Source organism: Xenopus tropicalis, chromosome 6 (genome assembly GCF_000004195.4).
Source record: "Xenopus tropicalis strain Nigerian chromosome 6, UCB_Xtro_10.0, whole genome shotgun sequence".
In the NCBI taxonomy this organism is placed as follows: Eukaryota; Metazoa; Chordata; class Amphibia; order Anura; family Pipidae; genus Xenopus; species Xenopus tropicalis.
Genome location: NC_030682.2, coordinates 43,805,562 through 43,833,087, shown reverse-complemented (window position 1 = coordinate 43,833,087; position 27,526 = coordinate 43,805,562). Strand labels below are relative to the sequence as shown.

The 27,526-nt window shown below is 41.6% G+C and overlaps 1 protein-coding gene and 1 long non-coding RNA gene across 2 annotated transcripts; one reads left to right on the top strand and one right to left on the bottom strand.

Annotated features, from left to right (window-relative positions):
• Positions 1-13: 13 nt before the first annotated feature.
• btd (biotinidase) lies at positions 14-27,434 on the bottom strand. Its single transcript, XM_002932789.5, has 4 exons — positions 27,348-27,434; positions 7,236-7,459; positions 5,740-5,889; positions 14-3,912 (listed from the first exon to the last, which is right to left on the bottom strand). The coding sequence occupies exons 2-4, from the start codon at positions 7,452-7,454 to the stop codon at positions 2,758-2,760; spliced, it is 1,524 nt and encodes a 507-aa protein (XP_002932835.2). The 5' UTR covers positions 7,455-7,459; positions 27,348-27,434; the 3' UTR covers positions 14-2,757.
• Positions 21,054-25,480, top strand: LOC105947683. Its single transcript, XR_001171120.3, has 3 exons — positions 21,054-21,381; positions 21,473-21,593; positions 25,139-25,480. It is a non-coding gene; the product is annotated as an uncharacterized LOC105947683 (long non-coding RNA).
• Positions 27,435-27,526: the final 92 nt, after the last annotated feature.

Genomic DNA, 27,526 nt, shown 5'->3' with positions numbered 1-27,526 from the left:
ACACTGCCCTCTATTAATGGTGTTTGTGTGCATTTTATTTGGTAAAAGTAGAAATAGGGAAGCATTCAAAAGGGCACACATATTGGTATTTAGACTGACGTGCGAGTAATTAGCAAGGAGCATACCTCTCAACTAAGGATGGTCCCTCAGACAGAGGGGGAACAGTAAGGACCTATGGCTTTCACCCCAGCCTCTATGGCCTGTATTTCCCATTCTGAACAACCCCCCGACCTTCCCACATTTTGTGATTCCTGGGTGTGGTTAATGGGGCCCACAGAGCCCAAGTTATACTGCTGTATAACTGCTGTAATTGTGCACTGAGATTAGTATCTGGCTCTGTGCCTTTCTATTTGTATCCAGTCATAAATACTTTTATGATTAATGTATAACAAAGCACAAGGCTGAAGTATTCACAGACAATATACCATCAAGTCCAATATCTCCCAATACATTCTATTTATGGCACAATCCATTGCTAGGTGGTTGTGATTTTTTTGTCTATGGAAAAACAACAGCAAAAAAGAATGTTAGAGGTTATGGGGCTCAGTGTTCCATTTGTTAATTATTATACCATGTGGACTCACAGGAAACAGAGAAAGAAAAAATCTTTCAGCCTGATGAATCATTTAATAAAAATAAAGTTTAACTATTGTTCTTGAATAAATCAATATATTTGATAATATTATGCCTTTTTTTGTATTTTCCCCTGATGAAAGCCTCTTGTTAAAATCTCGGTGGTTATGCAGTGTGTGTATGTGGCATACATTGAGTGTTCTCATACCCCAGGCCAACCTTGATATGTCATTATAAAGAACCCTCCTATATGTCTGAGGAAGGAATTCATAATGAAGGGTAGAAAAATAAATCAGAAGAGCTGATAACTATTAGCTCACCTATAAGCTCTAAGTCTCTTTAAATGCTATTTCCATACATTTCCATTTCATTATTTTCATTATTTGTCATACAAAGCCTGTCTTACTAGCAGAAACATTCTAATTGGCTCAAAGAATCTAGCAGTGAGTTCCTGACTTCTTACCCTGTCATCTATTCAATATGCGCTGTCCTTGGAGAGTTCTTCATTAGAGGTACTTTAGCCATGAACATTTCCTATTCTCATTATGTTAGAAAAGAAAAAAGTAAGCACACATTCTTGTACCCATCATCTCTGAAATAATGAGCACATTAACTTATTAAAAACATATGTAATTATTTTCAAGCACCATGTTTTCAAGCACGTGCATGTTTTAATATACCATTATCCTTAGGCTTTTATTGAGGACTGGGTGCAACAAGATGAGAAAGGGGAGAGGGCTTATTTACAACAGCTATTCTGAGTGTATAGCAGCCCAAGTATTCCAGCGTAGTTCCATTGGGATAAAAATTGCGTGGGACAGAATGAGGCAAATTTCACTAAAATAGGCATAATTACATTGCCAATGGATAAGTACAAAAGAAGGTCATTATGAACAGGAGGTGAATTATTTGTCTGCCCTGAGAGTGAAGTTCCAAAATCTTTAAGGTGTTCAAATCAGGCACAGCATTATGTCCTAATGTATCTAATTGCTCTATTTGTGGCAAAGTCTAGTTCCCTTCTGGTGCTGGTTCCATTAGTTAGTGAAGTTACAATACAGAAGTAAAGTTAAGTGACGTTCTTCAACCACAGGTTACTTGTGAAACAGTACAAAACCTTAGCTTATTAAGCATTTTATCTAAAACAAATCACCATGCCTATAGTGCTTGTGAATGTGGCATGGTGACTGATATTACATGTAATACTTTGTAGTTTTATGTACCATCCCATGCCTAATCCATGATTGAGAGACAGGATATTTGAATTCTGTAGCAGTTGGCACAGGGCTAGTTCAAAAACACATGACCTTTTGCATGTTAAACCACACCTATTAATGCCAACAGGACTGTTTTACTAAATGGGCAAAAGGGGCAATTGCACAGGGGCACACTATCAAACCTTTCATCTGTTTTAACTTTGACTAAAGAGACCATCTAAAATGGCAGTCCACTTGTTTTGATCCAGTGGGAGAGCACAATAGTTATACAACCTCTAAATGTTTTCACTTTTTCTCCCATTTTGTAATACTGGCTTTTAGTTCAGGGAGGTGCATCTGGACCTCAATTCTGCTTTGGTAAACACAGACCATCTGTTTTTGCCCCCCTGCTTGAGGGTATCACTATTACAAATGTATTGGGGTGGCAATAGAGGGCGCAGTGAGGTCTTTGCCCTGGGCCCACTGGCACCCTAAATGCCACTGAGGCAAGGTGCAGCACTCTAGTTTACACCTGCTTTTGGACTCCCTTGTTAATTGTGCACTCTTTTTATATTTGCCCCTGAGACCACACACACAATTAAAGGGTGTGTAACCATGGTGATAGAATATTACTTGTTCAATACAAAGATTTAGAAACAAAGAGACCAACTTAGACTGGTTTAATTCCAGGTGCATCTGTTTTGAGGAGTTTGAGTGCTGTTTCAGTGTTTTTCAATGGAGGATAGAAATAAAATTAGGTACAAATACTGCCAGTGTGTGGCTGTGAGTGCCAGGGTGGGAGAGGGTAAATCCTGAAAAATATGTATGAGCTGACTCATACATATTTCTGTACCATTTATGAGCACATGTCCTAGCATTGACTAGTGGTGCAAGCAACAATAGGCAGGAACTTGAGGCCCATTTTTTGATAAAAGTGCTCCTATGCCACTTGCTAATATCCCCCTTTGTTGCCAATGAGGTATATGACACTTTAATCTAGATTATACAATCTTCCATACAATGCAGCCGTCACTAAACCAGAAGACATATTTTCGTTTTTCATGTAGCAGTGAGAGTCCTTCCATCCCCAGGAGTCAGGGAGGTGTAAAGTCACCCCGGAGGTAAGCAACATAGGAAAGATGTGTTTGGTAGTGAAATTTCCCCACAGCTGAAAGTTTATTATGGTACCGGCCTCAGTGACCTCCTGTCCACATGTTTCAGGCTCCAGGCCACCGCACTTCACCAATGCGCATATCTGTAGGTAATATGTGCCATGTACTGTGTGGAGACCATCAAAAATACCCAGAGCATAGAATTCATCTGATTCCAAGGTTTTCGTGTAATTCAGATAGCAGCAGAAGGAAGAACAAACTTTTACTGCCCCTTCAACTGCTGCCAGGGGGATAAAAGTGAAATTATCATACATCATTTCTGCCTGGAACTCTGATGGTGGCAGCTGGTGTCTGAGTAGTGATGCCCTACAGTGCTCTGCTCTGTCTAATTCACAGACATCACCATGTAGCCAGTGTAATCTATTTATATTCTGGCTCCCAAAAGAAACCTGCGCATTGTGACCTGCTGGCAATGGATCCACCGGAACTTTACCTATAAGCAACTTACCATTGTCACTTGTCATATCAAAGTAAAAGTAGGACTGGGATGGACTATATATGCCACTGCCAGTCATGCCCAGTTTTGTATGGTGAATGTTTGCTGCCAATAAATTAATGCCAAAAGCAGAAGCAAAGGCCCTCTGGATTTGAATGGCTGACAACAGTGGAAGCTGGTTCATCCAAGCTGTTGGATACAAGATATGTTTCACCATATGACTTTCGACAAGGCTAACTGCAGGCTTGTAAAATAGTATATCAAAGCATGTTATAAGTCCAAATTTGCTGGCAAAGGGTGTGTTGAAAACCACGTGCTGTGCCTTAGGAGGTATATCAAAGCCATATTCAAAGTACAAGTTTTGCTTAAAGTAGCTGGCAACAAGTGTACCATTGGAACTAAATACAACGTTTGTATTGAACTGGTATCTACCATCTGGGCACCGAAAATGATGATGCTCACAAGGTACTTTAGTTCCTAGATTTGCAACCAAATACATCCTGCCCTTCACTGCCATGCAGCTAAGCCTCTGGAGCACCTGTCAAAAGAGTGCGAAAAATAATATATGAAAATGAATATGCATGGAACCCAACCCTATCAGGGTCTAACAGACAATTATCCCTTGTAAGGGCATTACAACAATAGATACTGTCAAGCGCTAATAGTCTGTGTAGAATGGAGACTTACACAAGTCTGAAGCTGCAGGCTGAGGCAATAATCTTGGCCTGCCTAAGCCTACAGAGCACCAAGCAGCCCAGAAACTTAATTGGGATGGGAATTTAAGGGTGATGTATTTTATTCACTCAATGCAACTGCCTTTTTATGTCCCATTATTTTGCCATCTTAGGGACATTAAATGTAAGTGCCTATGAGTGAATAAATGATGTTGGACCATCTTTCAGTGATGTTTATCACCACTTATTCAAAGGTGATCTTTATGTTATCTTCCATATTTCCCTAAAGAAAGCAGTATAAAGGCATTGATTACTGTGAACAAACATTTATCTGCATATTTGTATATATAGGCCCTCAGATCCTATTTTTATTCTGTAAGCTCTCTGTTAAATTATTCCAATACCCCTGTTTGGAAAGCACTGAGCAACTTATTGGCACTATATAAATAAATGATAGTATGAATGAGAACAGCCACGTGATTACCTCTACTCTAATGCATTCTCTGGAAACAATATTATAGAGCTTCCCACTCATATTTATCAATGCAAACAGGAATATGTGCAGTGCAGACTATAAGCGATTACTTCTACTTTACCATCTTAGGGTAATGGAAGATAATCACTAGTTATAAACAGTGTAATTTAGGTTGCATGTAGCAGGCAATGAAAACCTACTTTTTAGAAAAAATAACGGAATAATGATATAAACCATAAAAAGGACAATGGGGGGAGCTTGCACTGTTTTTTTTAGCAATTAGCAGGCGACCACACAAAGTACATATTTCACTTCAATGCAAGTGCTTGTCTGTGCTATTTTTATCTATACTTCTATCAACAGAGAAAGAACATAACCAACTGTGCATGAGAAGTGCCCTTTTGCTTTGATGTTGGCAATGATACTGGGTTAGCATGCTGACAAGAATCTTAATATTTACCCTCTTGGGTTCTCTTCCTTGTATCTTTACTTTTACACTTTAATGTTTGTACCTTCTTGTACCAGATTTGTCTCTCTTATGAAGGAACCAGATGGAAAGTAGTGGTCTTGACTACTGATCTGTAGCTTTGAGGTGGTCAAATAACACTTATGGGTGAGGGTCATGTTCAGAGGGAATAAAATACATTGTACTAAATTAGGCTTTATCACCGCTAGCTTATTCCCTGCTGGTCACATTACTTAATAATACATTAGGCCATTAAATACAAAGTGCTCCATGGCACTTTCCAGATCCAAACTCTGCCAGAAGTGGGTTTGCAATATATTCATAACTCCCAATATTTTAAGATGATATATTGGAACAATTTGGCCATGCTACTGATCTGTTCATCTGTACAGTGAATTCAGGATTTTGGAGAGACAAATCCACTCTTCGTCATTCCTGTCGGGTATTTTACCCAGAAGCAGTGCTGTACAACATGGAGTGAGGCTGGCAGCAATGATGGGGGAGATAGTGGGAACAAACAGCACTGGCACAACAAGGCACTTGCGAGCGGGATAAACCCTGCATGTTCAGTTAGTGCAAACCATGTAAAGTTTCAGGCAAGCCTTCTCGTCAGTCACAGATGGCGGGGCCATGGTCTGGGTGGTCAACAAGCAGCAATTGTTGAGCACTTGTTCCTCTTTGCCTGAGTCTAATGCACAGTTAAGGCAAACCCACATTTTTTGAATAACAGAATACTTTATACATGCTTACCTCTGTATCACTAAATCGGTCAGGCTCTTGGCATGGATTCCAAGGAAGCAGGTGAGAAGGGGGAAGAAAATCCAAATATGGGTAAATGGACTGCCTAGTATAGTTAAATCCATGAATTCCATCCTCAGGAAACACAATGATCTGGGCTCCCTAATATAAGATAACAGGGAAAAAAAGAGGTATTTCCTATATGAGTGTGTTATTTACCCTTTAGTATGTCTGCAATTAACTCTTAATAATAAATAATGATGTTATTTTCTTACTATAACAAAATGGAAAAGGGTTTGTAGGGTTTAGGGCAGCTTTATTCATTTGATCTGTAGTGAGTAGTGAGCATTAGGACAAACTATAATTAAACTCAGTGACTTGGAATAAAATAGCAATGGCATAGCATTGAGCAACAAGCAACCCTCACCGGTTATAACACACAGGGAGTTGTCCTTTAGTGAACAGATTGTATATGTTTTTTTTTTTTTAGCAGAGTTTCCTCAAATGTTGTGACTTGGGCTATTGCTGAGATTATGCTGCCCATGACGAATCCTTAACATTTCAGTTTTGGGACTATGTTCATCTGGTGCAATATGTATGCAGGCAAGATCCAAGAAAAATAACTGAAAACAAAGGGAGATGCCAGCAATACATCCAAAATTGCTAATGTGTGTCTCAAACATTGGCAGCCAAAGTTTTCTCTTAACACTTTCCCACCCTCCCATTACTGGGTATCTCTCTGATTAGTGTTGTAGGTCTTAGGCTGATTTAGTCGCTTGTGCTACTGTGGGTGACTAAAATCTCTCCAAAATGCCTGTCCACCAACAACAATACAAAACGATGGTGGAAAGACCTACGCATCGCTTCAGTTCTCCATAGTCATGCTAAGTTTCCTCCTGCAGGTAACTTTGCGTGACTTTGGAAAACCAAAGCGATGTGTAGGTCTTTCAACCAGCGGTTCGTATTGTTGCCCATGGTAGCGGTTGACTAAATCTCTCCAAGAGACATCAGCCTTACAGTACTACAAGCTACTTATATGGCGCCTATACACAGGGCTGGACCACTGAATTAAATAAAACATTTCCCTGTATTAATCATCTCCTTTATACAAAAAATGGAGAATCTAACAGAACAGGTGTGTCTGAATAAATAAGGCATTAGAACTGAAGGGATGGGGAGCAGGAGGGCTGCAGAACTCCAGGATTTTAACCTTGGTTCTAAATTTTTATGCTGAGCGGATGCAGGAAAAGTTTAGTGTGGCTCATCCCATCATCCTGTAGTATTTATAGGAAGAGATCTCCATGACTTGGAGTCCCACACATACATGGTAGGGCAGGACCAAGCTCAGAGCCCAGTGCAGTTCACATCTATAAGGAAACTACACTGCATCATCAAAATAAGAAATTATGAAAACATTTTATGTTTTATGTGTTCCAAATTTCAGCCCCTTACAGAGACAAACTATTAAATCGATCAAGAATGGTGTCTGCCAATAATCTTCCCCTTACCCTTTCTGCTGCGGTGGCCACTTGTATTTCATAGATATCAAGATTTTGGAACATAAACTCCAGTGCAGATTTGCGGTCAGTCAGAGTGGAGGAATTCTGGTTAAGTATGGCATGGTGTTCATACACGGCAGCAGTGTAATAAGCCACACTGTCACCATTCAGTAACGGAACAAGGCAGCAGAAGATGTAGATACAAATTGTGCAAGATATCTGTAACATTTCAGCTGAAAGAAAATAAAACAAATGGGGGGGGGGGTAATAAATTAGTATATATCGAGGTTGCCTGCACCAGGAGGCATATCAATTACTAGGGACATTTTCTGACCAAAATTGTATTGTTTTCCAAACAAATTTTGCTATGGTAGTTGCCCTTTAAACAGAATTTTGTTTGCAAAAGGTTAAAGCTGATGATGTGTGTTTCATGCCTATGGGCAGTAAATTAACATACAGATATAAAGAATAGTGCTAGCAGTAACATAGGGTGAAGTCTATTAAAAATGTATAAAAAGCTATTTTTTTCAAGTTTAAAGACAGCAGATATTTTAGAACCTCATTAAAAATTAATGAACAATGTGATTTTGTTTGTGACTTTTTCAATGATTTAAAGAAATCACAGTTTTCTTAAATAAGCTAGCAACCACAGAAAAGTAGTCAATCGAGTTTTAAGTGTCTAGACACAAGCAGCTACTTGTCACGGCTACTAAAATAGACAATGCTGATCATTTACTGATAATTGTCTCAGTGTGTTTTAGCTGTGTGTTTGAGGTATTTCTCAGCAATGTCTATGGCAGGGTATTTTCTGGCTTTTAGTAGCTGTGGCAAGTAGCTGCTACTATGTATCTCTGTGTGTCTTCACCCTAAAGGGTCTGTAATCAATGTCTGCTCAACCAAACCTTACTTACATTTCACTGGACATCATTTACTAACATTTAAAGTGGCTGCTTATCTATAAAAATAACTTTTAGGGCTCTGGCACACAAGGAGATTAGTCGCCCGCGGCAAAACTCCCTGTTCGCGGGCGACTAATCTCCCAGAGTTGCCTTCCCCTGCCATCCCACGGGCGAACATGTAAGTCGCCGGCGGGATGGCACACGCGGCGGTGCGATTTCGGGAAATCGGCGAAAATAACTCGCGAGGCTTTTTCGGTGATTTGCCCGTGTGCCAGAGCCCTTAGCATGACGTAGACAGTGATATTCTGAGACAAATTGCAGTTGGGCCTTATTTTTTATTATCTGCTTTTGAATTATTCTGCATTTTGTTCAGCAGCTTTCTGGTTTAGAATTTTAACAGATACCTGGTTGCCTAGGTTTATATTACCCTAGTAATGTAGCAGTGGTAACAATAAAAATAGCTAGTTTTTGGCTGCCAGAGTCAATGGCCCCAATTTGACAGTTAGAAAGAGGCAGAGGAGGAGAAATAATGAAGATCAGTTGCAAACCTGCTATGAATTGTCTATTTTATAACATACAAATACTCAATATCAATTACATAAGGGACTTGTTCACCTCTAAGCAAAAACAACACATAGAAAGACATGAAATAAAAAAAAATATGTTTTATTGCCCAATTCTGCCAGTATGATTAAAAAGTCCTAACCCATAAATCCAAAAACAGCAGCCAATACTGGAGGGGGTCTCAATTCCACATTAAAGAATATACATGTACAAAACTGAATCCCATATAAATATTATAATTGTATCATATCATATAGATTAAACCGTATCTCTCAACAGTCAATTAGCCAATCAGTTGGATCTGGTTAATATAAATCCATAGCTAAGTAACTTTTCTCCAGTTCACCAGGACTAGATAATTAAAACAATACTTAGTTTTGCCTAGAAATCTGCAAGATCTACAACTTGCAAGCAGCATTCTCACTGGTGAATGTTTTTGTATGTATAATTACATTTTTTTTCAGCGGAATTCTTATTGGAGTTTTATGGAGGGTTTTCCAACACCTTTTTAGGCAAGAAAAAGCAAAACGCTGAAACAAACTGCATCACTACCCTATTTGCCCCCAATTTCTCATGGAAAAAAGGAAAATATGCAAGAAGGGGAAATAATGCGATGACCATAGTCACTGCCGCTGTAGGAACCAGGCTAAAGAACCATATACAGAATGGTTATAATTGTAACTGGTAGCTTCATCATGCAATGGGCAGCAACTAGATCCTGTCAGCTATATAGAAACCAGTTTCAGTTTTCCCCATATGTGAATGGTTTATCCCATGCAAGACTCATTAAATATGGTATGCTTCAGTGCAACTACAGTATGAACGAATGGGAATGCAATGGCCCCTGCATGCACACTGGGTGATTTCTAATATTCTTACACTTGAAATATTTAAGATAAACATTGTCTAAACATATTTTCTGTTCAATACACAAAGCAGACAAACAGAATCAGAATTGTAAGATATATTTATTCTCTCCAGTATACTTGTTAGGCAATGACTCAAAGGCCCATTTGATAACACTCGGTAAATCTGAACCTGGGCAGTAAATCTAGGCAACCAATCAATATTTTGCTTAAATTGTTCAAGCTGCAACTGGCTGAACTAACCTATTCAATGATAGGCTGCTATGGGTAACTGCCAAGGTGCAAATTAGTCCACTAAATGCCTTTAAAAAAAGCATCAGTCAGAAAGAATGCTTGGTACCGTATATACTCGAGTATAAGCCGATCCGAGTATAAGCCGAGTTACCTAATTTTACCTAAGAAAACTGGAAAAACGTATTGACCCGAGTATAAGCCTATACAATAATCAAATTATTTAATAAAAGGACACTTACATGACTACCATATTAATAAACACAAGGTATGGGCTGGAAAATGAGGCGCATCCAACATAAGATAACCACATGCAAGGTTGTACAGGTTAATATCTCATTTAATTTTTGTAGTGTCCTAGGTAATGATAGTCCTGCACAGTTTTGCCCTGTTAGGATATGTTGCCGTAACTGTATGTTATGCCATACCCGCTGGATTAATAATGCTGCAGAATGCATAACAGCGCATAACCAATGTTTTGGTCTCCACTGCAATATTTTGCAGGATAAGTCTGCACTACGTTTCTTTGTACAAAATGGGAAAGAAACATATTGAAAAAAAAACATAGGTTGTTTGCCACCCATGCAAATGATTGGCCCCTTATAATATACCATATTAAATATTACCGGGGATTTTAGTCTGCCTGAATACATTTAAATAATAATATGGGATTAATATTAATGGACATCATTCTCCAATCATTTTCACATGTATTTTCTATATGAAGCATTATGATGCTTTTTAAAATGTCTGAATGTGTTTGTTTACCCAAGGTGCCCAGTGATGTGTGTCTAAAGTTAGGCTTCTGTTGTTGCAGTTGTCCCAGCTGCATGAAACATTTGCAATCCCCATTGCTTCCAGTCAAAATACTTTAATTGATATATTAATGCAGTTCAAGGACAGAGAAAAGCCTAGAAAAAGACAGCACATAATTTCCATATGAGTCAGCCAAACTCGAGTGCAAACGAACTGCCTTACATCGCACCCCCTACCTGCACCTCCGTCGGCCCTAGGATGAACCATCCATGGTTGCGCGGTGCCCGCCCCCCTTCCGTGTGTGTGCAACAGTTTACTTGTCCTACCTGCACCGTATCCATAAACATTCGCATGAGCTAAGGTCACGCTGCGCCTAGCAAACTGCAGATCCATACGAGGAATCCTCGTCCCCCGTGCTGTGCCCGGGCGCGGTACTTGTCCTACCTGCGCGCACAGGGGAGGGGCTCATGCGAATGTGTATGGATGTGCAGGTAGGACAAGTACAGCGCCCGGGCACAGCACGGGGGACGAGGATTCCTCGTATGGATCTGCAGTTTGCTAGGTGCAGCGTGACCTTAGCTCATGCGAATGTTTATGGATACGGTGCAGGTAGGACAAGTAAACTGTTGCACACACACGGAAGGGGGGCGGGCACCGCGCAACCATGGATGGTTCATCCTAGGGCCGACGGAGGTGTAGGTAGGGGGTGCGATGTAAGGCAGTTCGTTTGCACTCGAGTATAAGCCGAGGATTCCTTTTTTAGCACATTTTGAGTGCTGGAAAACTCGGCTTATACTCGAGTATATACGGTAAATCTTTTTTAAGGTCTGGAGTAATAAATATAGCATTTGGGAAGTGGAAACGATTGTAGATTATTCTAAGAAATGTAGTTTGGAAGCCTACTTGTCCTTTAAAGAATCTGAAAGTGAAGGGGGTAGGTCCCATGGGCGTCCGCAGAAAATTTTCCAAGGGGGGGCAAGTAAGCTAGCATCATCCTGCAACAGATAAATATATATATATATATATATATATATATAAATATATATATTTTTTTTTTTTTGCAGGATGATACTAGGGGAGGCTAAATATGGCCCATACACAGACTGACCTACAGCTAATGTGACACTTAGTGGATTCGCTGCTGACGTAAAAAGTTAACCTCCCAACTACCTCTTGCCGTTCCCACTGACTCCCAGGGATACTGTACAAAAGTGCGGGTGGGGGTGCTTTTTTTTTTACCCTAAAATGTTTAGTATTAGTAGTAAAAGTATTCATACGCGCACTTCTGTTAGGGGATCTGCAAACATTTGTGTTTGTGATCAGTTAGCTTAAAGGGGTAGTTCGCATTCGAATTCACTTTTATTTTTAATGGTTTTTCAGTTATTTAGCTTTTTGTTCAGCAGCTCTCCATTTGGTATTTCAGCAGCTATCTGGTTGCTAGGGTCTTATTTACCCTAGCAACCAGGTAGTGATTTAAACAAGAGATGGGAATATGAATAGTTAAGGGGCCTACTTGGAAAAATAAGTAATACAAAATTATAATAATAATAAAATTGTAGCCTCACAGAGCAATATTTTTTGGCCCCCATTTGAAATCTGTATAGAGGCAGAAGAGAAAGGCAAATTATTCAAAAAAATTAATTAGGAAGACCAATTGCAAAGTTGCTAGGAATAGGCCATTTTATAACATACTAAAGGTTAACTTAAAAGTGAACCACCCCTTTAGATGTGTTTATGTTAGTTTTATAGCAAGAAAGGCAGTGGATACTGACTCCCCATTATATACAGTGAGATGCAGTCCGTATTTACAAACCCAGCACATTATATGCCATGAGGAGCAGTGGGTACTGAGGGCAGATATTCAGGCCCTGGCACTATAACACTGGCACTGATACACAACATTGGCCCCACTGTAACTTACTATAAATGAACAAAACAATGACAAAAAAAAAAAAAAATAGTAAGTGCAAAAAACAACAACACATATGTAGGGATCCCCAAAATTGGGTCCCCTAGGTTGGTTGCCCCCAGGACAGACCCCAAGGGAGGGTAACACTTTAGTAGTGGGACACCTTGGGTGGTTTGGCACTATAAGGGTTAACAGGGATTTAGCTTCCCTGCAGTTCAATAGTTAGGCCACAGGGTGCACACAGTATATAAGGCTGTGCAGCCATGTGCCTTCAGGTCTTTCAGCCTGGGACCCCTCTTGGATAAGAGGTGAACAACAGGTTAGAGTTAGACAGTTAGAGATTTGTTATAGACCACTCTAGGAGTGGGAGACAGGCAAGCTAGCTGGGCAGCGTGGCCCCGACAGGAGGTGTAATGGATTAAGATCCACCAGCACTCATAGCTGGAGTCAGGGTATAAAGTGCTAAGTATAGGAGATTAGCCTAATCCAGGGGTATCTAAGTGGAAGTACCGGGGTGAGGTCTGCTGAGGGGGTGTCCGCTTGGCGGGAGTACCGGGAAGTGCCCTAGAGAGGGGCTTCTGGCGAGAAGTACCGGAGGGAACCCCTAAAGGGAATCATCTGGCGTGTAGTACTGCTAATATCTCGTGGAGAGAGGGTCTCTTAAGGAAGAGGGAGTATACCCTGACTGTCTCATTGCTCCTGTGTGTAACCTGCCTGTCTAACACATCTGTACAATAAATAAGTTCCACTGGTTAAACATCAATCCAGTGTCCTGTCTCTGCATATCTGGAGGATCCACCTGCCTGGTAAGCAACTACCCCAGGGAGAGGGCAAGGTACCAGGAGTGCTGGGAGTCCTCACACTGCAGTACAGTATTAGGTCCCAGGAGGGGAGTTATAGTTCATTCTATCCCTATTCTGGGTGGAGGCACGCCAAAGTATAAAGTAACAGCTGTTCCCCAAAGTAAGCGGGGCTCAGGATCTCTGAAAGCGCCAAGTATAGTGAAAGATCAGCAGGTAGTGCCACAACTGTTCATAAAGTGGGCTACATTTGGAGGCACTGCTGAGATTTCGAAACAGCAGCAAAAGAACAGCAAGTACAGTACAGCATTTGGGCCTAGTGTGAATTGGGAAGCCTGACCCCCGATTGGATTAAAGTTTGGGCACCCTGTATCTGTATCCAGTGAGGGATAATTGGCGCCAAAAGAGCTGAGGAGTTGTTCTGGGCCAACCAGATTGCAGGATTGTGGCGCCAAACAGATCCGGGAAATTCCCAGGGAGGCCCCGTGAGGGGGAGGAGGCAGAACATTCCTGATTGTTGGAGCCACCCCCTAGAGCGACTAGCCAACCGTGTGGCTGGATAAGTGCGCCAAACTGATTGGGCGTGACTTGGGCGGTGACGTCACCGCGGCCATTTTGGAACTTGGCCAGAGTGAGTTTGGCTAAGCTAGCGTGAGGAGTTGCTGACTAACAACTGTGAGACCAGCAAAGCATCCACAAGAGGGAAAGAAAATGGCCACCAGTGAGGAAAGGTCTCTTTGCCCCACACCATCTCCCGACCCAGTGGGAACTGGGGAGCCGGGGTTAATGCTGAGGGACACTGGCCGACGGTTCATGTGGTCCGGAACCTTCTACGAGAAGAGGGTGAACGGAAACATTCCCCAGATGATACCCCTGTGTGGGGGATGCGATGGTGAGGTGGTCGGGGGTATGATGCAACCCGGGGCGAGGTGCCCACAGTGTGATCGAACCTACTGGTATGGGCCGGCGGATATGGATCCCCCGGTGGAGAGAACCGAAGAGGGGGAGACCCTCTCTGAAGTATTAGAGGAAATGTCCTTGGAAGTGGACGAGCCTGACAAGGAGACTGATGACCCCGAGGGTATCAGCGATCGTGGGACCGGGGACCCGAGCCCCACACAAGATCCCCCAGAGGACGCCTGCGCTCCCACTGAACCACTTGCAGTGGTGGAAGCGGCGGCGGATGAGGAGATAGGCGCTCCCGCCATTCCAGTGCTGGCGGTGGCAGCGGCCGGGGACATGGAAGGTCAGGAGGAACCAAGGCCACTAATCGTAAAAGAGGCCCGGGTGAGTCTCCGTAAACCCTGGCCAAAGTGGGGGGGTAAAGCAAAGTTTCACCGGTGCTATTCGGGGTCCCGCGACCTAGATTGGGAGGAGTTTATGGGTCCCCCATCCCCTGCTTTTGATGAGTCGGGACGGGAAGAAGTGTTACCCCCCAAGTCCTACCTACAGACTCTTAAAGGGGCAATGGCCAGCATAGAGACCCGTCGCCATTACGGGGACAGTCCCAACCAGTCTTCTAGTGAGACCCCTCCAAGTTGGAGCGATCAAGGGGAAGGAGACGGAGAGCGTGCTCTTAGCCCGCCGATGGGGGGCCCCACAGGTTTCCTAGCCCCTCCTAAGATAAGCAAGGAGGAGGAGAAGTTTTTCTGGGTACTCCCCGGGGAAGCTAACCCTGATGTATTCAAGTCGGTGTCTCGAGTACAGCGCACCATAAATTTCCGGGTGTACCGCATGTGGGGATACTATATGCCCTACGCCCCCCTCTGGGTCTTTGAAAGAGTGGAAAGCATGCTGGAGGAGTGGGTGGTGGAAGACATAAAACGTAGGGAGAAGATGCCCCTCAATATCCTCAGTCACCCCGAGAGGGCCAGGCGGATGCAGGCTTGGCAGTATATCCGTAAGACTGAGAAAGAATGGTGGTGGGGTCGCACTATCATGAAGCACGCCGTGCACAGTTGTGGTAAACGGAACCCAGGGCCCCGGTTGTTTAGCACTGAGGCATATCTGGAAGATGGCCGGATGGTGGAGAAGCCACATCCACGGTACTACACCTCCTATGAGGACGTACAGCAACGCTTCACATACCTCGTGTGAGGAGGCCACAGCCAAGGGTGAATCCCTTTAAGTTTAAAAAGTTGATGGTGAGTGACGGACTGCTCAGCCATCCCTCCCAAATAGGGGGAGAGTCTGCTGTTGTGGGGTAAAGGCCCCGAAGTTCTGGCCCTAAATGAGGGTAATGCAGCTGCCGGCTGGCGCTGCTCAGTTGTGTGCATATACCCACCCGTTGGTGGAAGACTCCCTGCAGGTGCTGATCGCCTGGGGAGTAGGACTCCCTCAAGGAGGAGGGGGGAGGAGGATTCCGGAAGGATCTGTTTAATAAAGTTTTAAAGTCTGCCTTAGAGATAATTGTCCCGTGTATTTCTGAGTATGTGTGCAATTTCTTTCAGGAAAAAGGACTTTGGGACTTATACCAAGACTTTGGGAGTTGGGGGAGAGGTAAAAGTGTGTTTATTGTTTCTTTCCCCGGTAATTTAGGTTTCTACGCAGACATCGTGAGGGACCGTGGAAAAAGTGTTTGGTATAAGCAATGTGTGGGTAAAATGTATATGTTTTGGTTAAAGGTATGTCAGCCGGGAGGTGACATTTTCCGTCAAGGGGGAGAATGTAGGGATCCCCAAAATTGGGTCCCCTAGGTTGGTTGCCCCCAGGACAGACCCCAAGGGAGGGTAACACTTTAGTAGTGGGACACCTTGGGTGGTTTGGCACTATAAGGGTTAACAGGGATTTAGCTTCCCTGCAGTTCAATAGTTAGGCCACAGGGTGCACACAGTATATAAGGCTGTGCAGCCATGTGCCTTCAGGTCTTTCAGCCTGGGACCCCTCTTGGATAAGAGGTGAACAACAGGTTAGAGTTAGACAGTTAGAGATTTGTTATAGACCACTCTAGGAGTGGGAGACAGGCAAGCTAGCTGGGCAGCGTGGCCCCGACAGGAGGTGTAATGGATTAAGATCCACCAGCACTCATAGCTGGAGTCAGGGTATAAAGTGCTAAGTATAGGAGATTAGCCTAATCCAGGGGTATCTAAGTGGAAGTACCGGGGTGAGGTCTGCTGAGGGGGTGTCCGCTTGGCGGGAGTACCGGGAAGTGCCCTAGAGAGGGGCTTCTGGCGAGAAGTACCGGAGGGAACCCCTAAAGGGAATCATCTGGCGTGTAGTACTGCTAATATCTCGTGGAGAGAGGGTCTCTTAAGGAAGAGGGAGTATACCCTGACTGTCTCATTGCTCCTGTGTGTAACCTGCCTGTCTAACACATCTGTACAATAAATAAGTTCCACTGGTTAAACATCAATCCAGTGTCCTGTCTCTGCATATCTGGAGGATCCACCTGCCTGGTAAGCAACTACCCCAGGGAGAGGGCAAGGTACCAGGAGTGCTGGGAGTCCTCACACTGCAGTACAGTATTAGGTCCCAGGAGGGGAGTTATAGTTCATTCTATCCCTATTCTGGGTGGAGGCACGCCAAAGTATAAAGTAACAGCTGTTCCCCAAAGTAAGCGGGGCTCAGGATCTCTGAAAGCGCCAAGTATAGTGAAAGATCAGCAGGTAGTGCCACAACTGTTCATAAAGTGGGCTACACATATATAAACACACAATGAGCTTTTTCAGAGGGAAAGAGTTAACTTACCCTCCATGTGTTAGGGTAGGGGATAGATTATAAATTATTATAGATGTCAGGCAAAAAACAATTTAATGTCAGCTAGTGATTCTTTAGAACTGTATAGTACCTGTGGGATGAAAACTGTTGAGAGTTGGTTCTTAGGTAAAGTTACAGGGGCAGATTCTTCTTTTCAGTCTTTATTTCTGTTTCCAGTTTGCAAAATCTCCCGATCCCTGTGTGCATCTCTGCTCTGATTGGTCAATTTTACTGTCTGTCAAGGAAGCTGTGCTCTGATTGGAGAATCCACAAGAAGAAAGATCCAATCGGAGCACAGCAAAAACGGGCTTGAGGGCACAGTGCAGAAACGGAGTAAGGTTTTTGTTTTTTTTGCTACTTTTCCAGGGGGGGGCAAGTGCCCCCTCTTGCCCCCTTCTGTGGACGCCCATGGTAGGTCCATTTCTTTTTTTCAATCTCAAGTTGAGGAGCTAGCCAACTGAAAATTATATTTGTTACTAAAACCTAGGGATGGAACCCAGACTCGCTTTTGGCTAATGGCACAATGAATCCCTTTAAGAAAGTTACAGTTACACAAATACAATATTTTTAAGCCATAAATAATTAAAAAGAGGTAATACTAAGGTTTATGGAGTCATTTTTCTATGTAGGCAGAGACATAAACAGCATCTACCTGTCACTCAACACACAGGGTGGAATACAAAAATGCACATTTTTGCAGTTTTAGCCAACGGGGTTGAAGCGGGCAGTAATGCCATTTTCAGCACTGGTGCTCTTTTGCTGATTGCGCTATTAGTGTTAGGTTTTCATTACTTAAGCTTAAAAGGACAAGGACAGTCTATTACAGTAGTGGTGCCAGGGTGTTAGGCACTCACTCAGTGAATTAAATAGGGGGTTATGTAATAAAGAGCACTAAGTTTGCTCAGAGGCAGTAACCCATAGCAACCAATCAGTGGGAAGAATTTACTGGTCACCTCTTAAAATTAATATCTTATTGGTTGCTATGGGTTACTACTACTAGGCAAACATATGCCTTTTTTTTTTACATATAGGGGCTAAGCTTTAACTTTTTCTGTAAAGTGAGGAGATTCACTATACTGTGCATATGTAAGTCTAGGAAACTAACTAGAGGTGAATTGGATCCCTGGAAGAAAAGGGTTTGTTGGAACTGCAGTCCATATATTATCGGAATCCTGAACCAGTGCAATCTTTTCTGAAGAGGAACACCAGCCAGTTAAAAAGAGTGTAATTAATTTTACTGGGAGGGTGTGTTACATGTTGGCAACCTCTATGCCCTAAAATTATTCTGTATTTTTGTATTTTTATTATTTAAATCTCCTTGTATAATTGGGAAGTATTGCCAACTGGACGCCATGGGTAACCTATTTGATGGTCCTGGCCTGTAAGATAATTACTATTACATTGTTAGGTACGGTGGTTGTATTTTACAAAAGGAAGAGCTAAAATCAAGCAATGCAACTTCTTCCCAATCCACACAAGCTTTTGGTTCAGAGCGTTATGCCAGTAGCTCTCTCTGTCCTCAAAGACTGCAACTTCAAAAATGGATTTTCCTAACAGGACAAGGTGAAATAGCATTTTTCCCATTATTGTATTACTTCCCCTTATCTTCTGTAATCTAGTTACAATCAAAAGTACATTCCTCATATTGGGTCACCACGGTCTGAAAAGGACACACTGTAGCTCTATATACAATGTAGGGGTTTCTGCTTGCAAGTGACTTTTTATTTTCAGAAGGTAAACGGCATCCTTTCTGGCCAACATAATTAGAACTGCAATATAAAGATCACTGCGTTATGTAATAATAATGTATATGAGCAAGAAGTAATTAACTTACTAATGGTCAAAGTAGGCAAATTGAAAGCGTTACAGGTGGAACAATTACCCTTTGGGCAATTTAATATCCTGCAATTAAGATACTAAGGAAGTTATGTAATAAAAGGCACTAAGTTTGCCCAGGAGCATTAACCCATAACAACCAATCAGAAGGTAGCATTTACTGATCACCTGTTTAAAAGCAAACATCTATTGGTTGCTAAATGTTAATGCTCCTGGGCAAACCTAGTGCCGTTTAATACATATTAAAAGTCAGAAAAAGCTAGTAGGTTTGTAAATATGCTAAATGACAACTTTTTATTTCAGGCGGTTCAAGAACCTACTAGGAATGACTATTTTGGACCTGGTGATATCTAATAATACTGAACTCATCTCTAACATTTGTGTGGGTGAGCATTTGGGGAACAGTGATCACAACATGGTCTCCTTTGAGATAATGCTGCAGAGACAGCTCTATAAGGGAGTAACTAAAACACTCAATTTTAGACGTGCAGACTTTGCCAGTATAAGGGCATCTCTGCAATGTGTCAACTGGGAAAGGCTTCTCATAGGGTTAGACACAAAAGGAAAATGGAACATCTTTAAAACATTGCTTTGCAGGTATACACAACAGTATATTCCCCTTGTAAGCAAGGAGAGGCATCGCAAAGCAAAACCTTTATGGCTGAATAAAAGTGTTAGTGTCGAGGTTGGTAAGAAAAGATGTGCTTTTAAAGCATTCAAGTTAGCTGGGACAGCAGAAACTTTCATCAGGTACAAGGAAGCAAATAAAGCAGCAAAAAAGGTATCAGGCAAGCTAAAATAGAGATGGAAAGGGATATTGCAGCTAGGAGTAAAAAGAATCCAAAATTATTTTTTAATTATGTGAATAGTAAAAAAATGAAGCAAGAAGGGGTGGGAACCTTATTATCACGGGGGGGGTAAGTTGGTTGATGAGAACGGGGAAAACGCAGAAATTTTGAACTCTTATTTTTCATCTGTCTATACATCTGAGGAGCCAGCTAATGAAGGCTTCCCTTTTAATATGCCCAGTTCTAGTAATTTAGCTACTGACGCATGGGTCACTCGGGAGGAAATTCAAAAGATACTTGAACATGTAAAGGTAAACAAAGGTCCAGGACCGGATGGGATTCATCCCAGGGTATTAAATGAGCTGAGCGCTGTGATTGCCAAGCCTCTTCACATAATTTTTCAGGATTTGTTGAGGTCTGGCATGGTGCCGAGAGACTGGCGGATTGCTAATGTGGTGCCGTTATTTAAAAAGGGATCCCGTTCTCAGCCTGAAAACTATAGGCCTGTTAGTCTGACATCAGTAGTAGGAAAACTTTTGGAAGGGGTAATAAGGGATAGGGTACTTGAATACATTGCAGTTCACAATACTATAAGTTTGTGCCAGCATGGGTTTATGCGTAACAGATCTTGCCAGACTAACTTAGTCGCCAGAGTTGCATAAAAAACTGATTTATACCCTGCACAACAGGCATGGAATGCAGGGACTGGCAGCACTGCCATGTTGACAGCTTCACTTACACAAATTACACTGCCAAGATGGTGTCATAAAAGAGAGTTGTCACATAGGTCATCAGTGACTTTCTATACAGTGGAACCTAATTGATTTGGGAGGGAATGACAAGGGCAGTATAATGTCTATATAATAATATGCATTGCCTTTTCCTGTAAATACAGTTTTGTAATAGAAATCAAGGCAATTTTATGGGCAACTGCGTTTTGCAGACAAGACCCTAAATGATATGTATAAAAGCCTCACTATATATGGTGATTCATGATGATCACAATAAAATAGGGTGCAGCTGCACCTGGCCCTGCACCCCTGTGGGACCCAATGTTATAAGCATTTCCAGTAAGGAGGATGTGGGCCCAGTGGGGTGGGTGCACATTTTACAGGAAAACCAGTGGGCTTTACTACAGACATCTTTAAAAACTGCTCTGCTAGGGACATTTTTACGCCTGCCATACCTAAAGAAAATAACTAATCTAATAACAGTGCCAGCCAGCTATAGCACATAACAACAGCTAGCTCCTTTTTGCTGCAGCACAGACTCAAGGGCATGCCAACCTAACCTAGGACCTCCATAAGAATTTTGCTCTTACATTCTCTAGCTCAAAAACTCATTCACTGCACAACAAGGGTTAAGTGCATAAACACACATTGCCTTTACAGGAAAATTGCTGAAATTATAACTACAGATAATACCAAGAGTCTAAAAAAGGAGCGAGGATCTCAGGAGCTGAGCGTCTCTGACGTAGGAGTAGAGCATCTCTCCAAACACAAGAGTCTCTTGAAGTTTCATCAAACAAGAAATTTCATAAATCTCCTTTTCATGCGCAGCCTTTGCTGAGCGAACGCCGCAACCCTCTTACTCATGACAAATACACTCAAAGGGCACTAATTGCCGCTCCAATTGTGGGGGGAACAAAACAGGTCAATTTAGAATGCTCATCTGCACACAAACCCAGTGTGGGAAGAGTATTGTCATTAAGATGTATAAATTGGAGCTGGGAATTTGGCAGCGACGCATTGTGCTGGATGCTAAGACAGGAGTGGGACAGAGCTGCAAAGGGAACACTCTGATTCATAAGGTAAGGAGACAGTTCCCCTAGATGCTTAGAAGCGCAGAGCTTTATCTGTGAGTATTGGCTGTTGACTTTATTCACATTTGCTTTTTGCCAGGATGAAAGACTCGCATTTGGTATTTGTCACTATGATATCTTTAGTTATTGCATGCGTGACGGCTCAGTCTTCCAGGGAAGGTGAATGGAAGTCACTGGAAAACCCATACAACAGAGACCTGGTAACATGCCTCTCTTATTGCTTGCTATGTGATTCGTACTTCAGCTAGAAATGATGGAATCTCAGCTCAGGCATCAAGTTTGCTGCTTAGGATCAAGGCAGGCAAAATATAAGCATTTTGGAACTTCTAAAATTTTACTTAAATATTTATTTTGAAAATCATCAAATTATTTTTCTAATTATTATATGGTAAAATGTAAACTACTAAACTGACTGATTATTCTGGCAGAAGAATGAGTTTATGTCATAACATTCTCTAGCCCACATATCTTTTATAGGCAGTCGGCAATTCATCCCACTAACATTCTGAATACATTCATTAGGAATTATTGCTATGTGCCTGTACATTATTACTCAGTTACTCCACACACACAGTTCTTTATTAGGTGTCATACACATGCCTTCTGGAATGGATTCAGATATTCTGTAATGGGAATAATGGGAAATTAAAAGTGCACTTCTCTCAAAAACTGTTTTTTTATTTCATTTTTTTTGTTGGATAATGAAAGAAAATGTTATTGTAAAGCAACATTCCTATTTACATGTATTAAACGTCTTCATTAGTTTTAAACTCATTTGTAAATATAATTCCATATCAAAGCCGTAACTGTTTCTCCATTTCTTTTCTCTGGCATATAAACTGCCAGTATCCAATAGCAATTACATTTGTAAATAACTTTAAAGTCATTCAAAATGTTTAATTAGTGTATAATGGAACGTTCCTTAGAATTACATTTTCTTTCAATATGCAATACAACAGTTTTTTAGGTGGAGTGCCTTAAAAAGTTTCTTCAAGTTATTGTGGTATTTAGCGATGATCAAAGTAGCTCACATGCAAGTTTTACCTTTTAGTTGTTCACCTTTTTCATTTTTTATAGATGTATAAATGTTATTTATAACATTATGTAATAATGTTATAATGTTATTATACATTTTTTTTTTTTAGTTTTTGATTTAACTAGTTTCTTAAACTCTCCAGCTTTTAAATAGGGGTCACTGTTATTGTTACTTTTTATTACCCATATTTTTATTCAGGCTCTCTAATATTTAGCTTCTTGTCTTTTATTCAAATCATTGAAGGTTGCTAGGGTAAACTGGACCAAAGCAACCAGCAAGATGCCGAAATTTTAAACTGCAGAGCTGCTGAACAAAATGTCAAATAATTAATAAAACAGAAAAAATACAAAATTAACATAAATTGCAACTTCTCAGAATATCAGTGTCTACATCATACTAAAAGGTAAAGGTGGTTAACCCCATCCATATGCACAGAGCTGTAGAACTGCAATATACTTCCTATACAGCAGGAACTGTCTGCTTGTTGCACAACTGCAGCTGCGACAGAGGCGGGGAAGAGGGTATCACAGTTAGCCCTGTATTGACTATTCCTGCTTTGTGATATGTTAGGACCTGAAGGTCATCATGTAACTATTTGTTTAGCAGAGATTATTTTAGCATTTACAAACTTTTTTTTTTTTTTTTTAAATACCAAAACTTTTACCCCTTGTATGTTTAACTTCTCTTTTCAATTTTAGGTTCTGGTCTTTAATGTACTGCTCCCTGCTCTTCTGCCATCACCCTGTGCCCTGCCTTCTGCTTCCCCTTCCACTTTTATGTCCACATTATTTATTCACCTTCTGTTCTCATTTTTGTTATATTTAGTTGTTTTTCTTTTCCCCTTCCTGCATTCTCTTTCTATCACTGTGATATCCCTCACTCATTACTGTCCTTTCCTTACAATTCTCAGTGCTTTCCCCCCTTCTGGCTGCTATATTTCTTTATTTTATATTTCAGCTGCTCTGGTACCTTTCTGTGTCTCTCATGATATCATTTTGATGCTGGTCAAACTATTAATTCCATGGCAGATAGTGTACATAGTCCAACAGAGTTTGCTGCCTGAACAACAGCATTATTATTATTCGTACAACACCTACATATCTGAACATTCACAACATTCACACTATGCCCAATTTTTCAGGAACCAAATAACCTGCATGTATGTATTGGGAGTGTGGCAGGCAAATGTAGTACTGGAGAAACCCATTGAAACTCCTTTCATACAGTGCCCAGGTTGAAATCAAACCCATGACTGCAGAGCTGCACCTTTGATTTAAATGCATAGATACATGCACATAACAAATGAAAACATGCAAACTATACCACTGACGTTTTAAGATATATTGAAAGTGAAATTTTGGGTCCCCTTTGCCAAATTACATACAGGTATGGGATTCGTTATCAGCAAACCTGTTATCTAGAACACTCCAAATTATGGAAACACCATCTCCCATAGACTCCATAGTAATCAATTCAGAATTTGAAAACGCATTTCCTTTTTCTATGTATTAATAAAACAGTACCTTGCACTTAAGTATTAACTACTGCAAGAATATTTGCTAATTTTAATGCATTATTACATTTTTATTTGACACATTTTAAAACACATGAACAAAGAAACTAGTAATTGTGAAACTTGTAAAAGTTTGGACATCCAAGTAAGTCAGTATTTCGTAACACAGCCTTTGACAGCCACTGTATTCCTTGGACCCCCAGTCTCATTTGACCATAAATCATTCCCTCAGGATGCGCATGAGCAATAAGAGACTTTCAAAGAGCGCGTGCGCATGTGCAGTGACGTCACGAGACAATGGCCATATTCTTTGGCGTTGACACCTCTGCACAGTTTGTAAGTGCCTTTTGTATCCAGCTATGACTCACTTGGTTCTTGTTGTAGAGATTTTTGCCCACACTTCCTTGCAGATCACTTCTACTCCCAAGATCCTCTTGGGTTGTACGTCAAGGTTTTAAATCTTGAACAGATTTTCAATAAAGTTTATGCCAGGGGACTGTGAGGGCCAATCCAAAACCTTCAGCTTGCTTTCAAGTACTGTAGCAAATGGTTGTTATTGAGGTATGTTTAGGATCATTGTCTTGTTGTATGAACCCAATTCCCCTTTTCAGCTTCAGCTTCTTGGCTGTTTCACATTGACACTCAGAATTTGCTGGAATCAAGTCTTCTCTCTACACGTTTCCTGTGCTACTGACTGCCACACATCCCCAAAGCAAAATGGATCCACACCCATGTTTAGTAGTTGGCAATGCGTTTTTATTATTAAATGCTGTTCTTTTTTTTCTCCAAACAAACCTCTGGTGATTGTGCACTAAGAGTTTAGTTTTTAATTCATAAGTCCCACAGCATTGGCTTCCAAAATGCCCCTGGTTTGTCTAGATACTTTCTTGCATACCTTAGATGTTGATGTTTGTGATGAGATGCAGGTAAGGATTCGTTCTGATGACACACAGTGCAACACGACACCTGCATCAGCCAAACCTTTCTGCATGTCCTTTGCAGCTGCATGTGTGTCTGCCTTCTCTGATGAACCAGTTTGTATGGGCAGCCTGGGCCCTCTAGATGATGTAGAACTACCAGATCCAACCGAGGGGGGCAGGAAGCTGTAGATATACAAAACACTGGGATGCAGGATGCCTAGGAGTGGTTTCTATCTTTTGCTAATATTGTCCTTCTGTTTTCTTCTTTTGGTTTAGTTCTTCAAGTTCTTGAAATCCTATATTATTGGGAGGGGAAGTCACATGATGAACCCAGGGGCAAAGGATAAAGCTGTGAATGACTTGCAGAGCAATGCAGACTCAAAATATGGCAACCTACAGAGAATTCTGGACAACAATGAAATAGCCGATACCTAAACCCTGAGATCTGCCAATCCTTCATGTTTTAACAACTGTAAATGTAAGGGAGCAGCATCAGCACCAAAAATGCATACTTCTGAAAGACAATTTTTGCTGTTTTGTTCAGTCTTGGGTAGAAACAGATATTCAATGCTATACAAGTACTTTTGATTGGACCTACTAATAAAAACTGTACATATACATGGTGTCCCACTGCAGTTTTAAAAATGGTTACCAAAACATATTTGCTCCAATGGTATAGACCCCATAAATCCTTTAACTATAATCGTTATTTAATTCCTGGTGCTCACACAACTTTTCTCTAACCTTTGGAGTCCCAGCAGATCTCTAAATTGGCATGCTGTGTATTGCATCAGCCATCCAGAAATATAAAGAAATCAGTGGGTGATATCGGGCTAATACGATTGTTTGGTCCTAGGCCCATAATGTTGACTTACAACAGCAGGCATAGGTGCCGTCAGATTGAGGGCCTCATCAAAGAGCCAAAGCGGTCCCCAATCCGACGAAAAAATAAACCTGCCCGATTGAGATCTGGCCAATTTTAGGCCAGATATCGACCAGGTAGACCTATCGGGGTGCCCATATACGGGCAGATAACCTGCCAAACTGGTCTGAAGGACCCGAATCGGCAGCTGAATTCTTCCCGTGTATGGCCACCTTTAAGATCTGCAGCCATAAAATGGTTAAACCACTAGAGCTGATGTTATACACATGGCTTGAATGGATATAAAGACATTCACTTGCACACTGAATGTTTAATTCTCACCAGGGCAAAGTGACAAATAACTTTGATTAGTCTAGTAGTAAATAAAAAAATGAAGTCAAGAATGTTTGAATGCATTGTTGCAGTGGTTATTTTAACAGTGGTGAATTTCTCTGTATGTATACATATGCAGTGGTGCAATACAAAGCAAGCGTTTACTCCTTACTTTAAGTAGCAGAATCCAGCTAAGAACTACAGAACTTGGGGTTCCCAAGTGATTCCTGCTTGCCACTGCCCTTGAAGTTTTTCAGCCTGCGTTTATCACTTAGGGGCCTATTCATTAAAGTACGACAGGTCCAATTACAAAAAAATTGTATTTTTTCTAAAGATTAGAACTTTTGCGTATTTTCTACAATATTTTTGTTAACTTATGCGACTTTTTCGTGCTTTGTGACAATTTGTGCGACAATTGTATTTGTCGCAATGAGTACGGAAGTTTCGGATTCATTCAAGCTTCGTTATCATGACTTTCCTTGGGGCAGGTTGGAGCTGCAGAGTGCCATTGAGCCCTATGGGAGACTTTCCTTGGGCCAGGTTGGAGCTGCAGAGTGCCATTGAGCCCTATGGGAGACTTTCCTTGGGCCGGGTTGGAGGTGCAGAGTGCCATTGAGCCCTATGGGAGACTTTCCTTGGGCCAGGTTGGAGCTGCAGAGTGCCATTGAGCCCTACGGGAGGCTTTCCTTGGGCCAGGTTGGAGCTGCAGAGTGCCATTGAGTCCTATGGGAGGCTTCAAAAATCATACACCTAAGGTTGAAAGTCAGAAAGGTTTTCACACCGTTTACGATCGTTCAGAAATTTCGTAACTTTTAGGGTCGTACCACAATATTTTCATACGTCCGCGACACTAAATTTTTGTACAATTAACACACATCAGTCACAAGTCCGAAATTCGGACATTTATAAATCTCCTGGTGTTACACAGCACTGATACCCACAGTCATGCCAGATTTTTAAATAGAAAGGCTTCTGGGCAAGGATACAGTCAGCTGAATGTTTTCTTTGCAGGGCTGAAGTTCAGGGATCCCAGTGTTTTTGAAGTAAAAGAGGGACACAAGAGACCAAGACAAACACATTCAGTGTATTGATTGTGCTAAACTTATAATAAGACCCTTCAACAATCAGACAGAATATGTTTGAGAGAAAGGAAAGTAGTTATGACAGTGGTGGTGTTATACATACATTTTAGGAAGTGCCACATAATATATTGATCTGTAAGTTAAATTGCATAAATTGGAAAATATTACAGTGGATCTAAAGTTCTAATTAGTGTAAAGTAGTCTCTACCCGCGTCCTTGCACGATACTGCCCAACTCTCTTCTCATCCAGATTCCACTGAGGCGCACTCTGACACCAGCGATCCCAGGGCCAGCCAATCGGAGACGCCACCTGCGTCCATGTGATGGGAGGTTGAGGAAGCAGCCCAGCGGCCATTTTTGACACTGGCACCAGCAGCTAGGTTGATC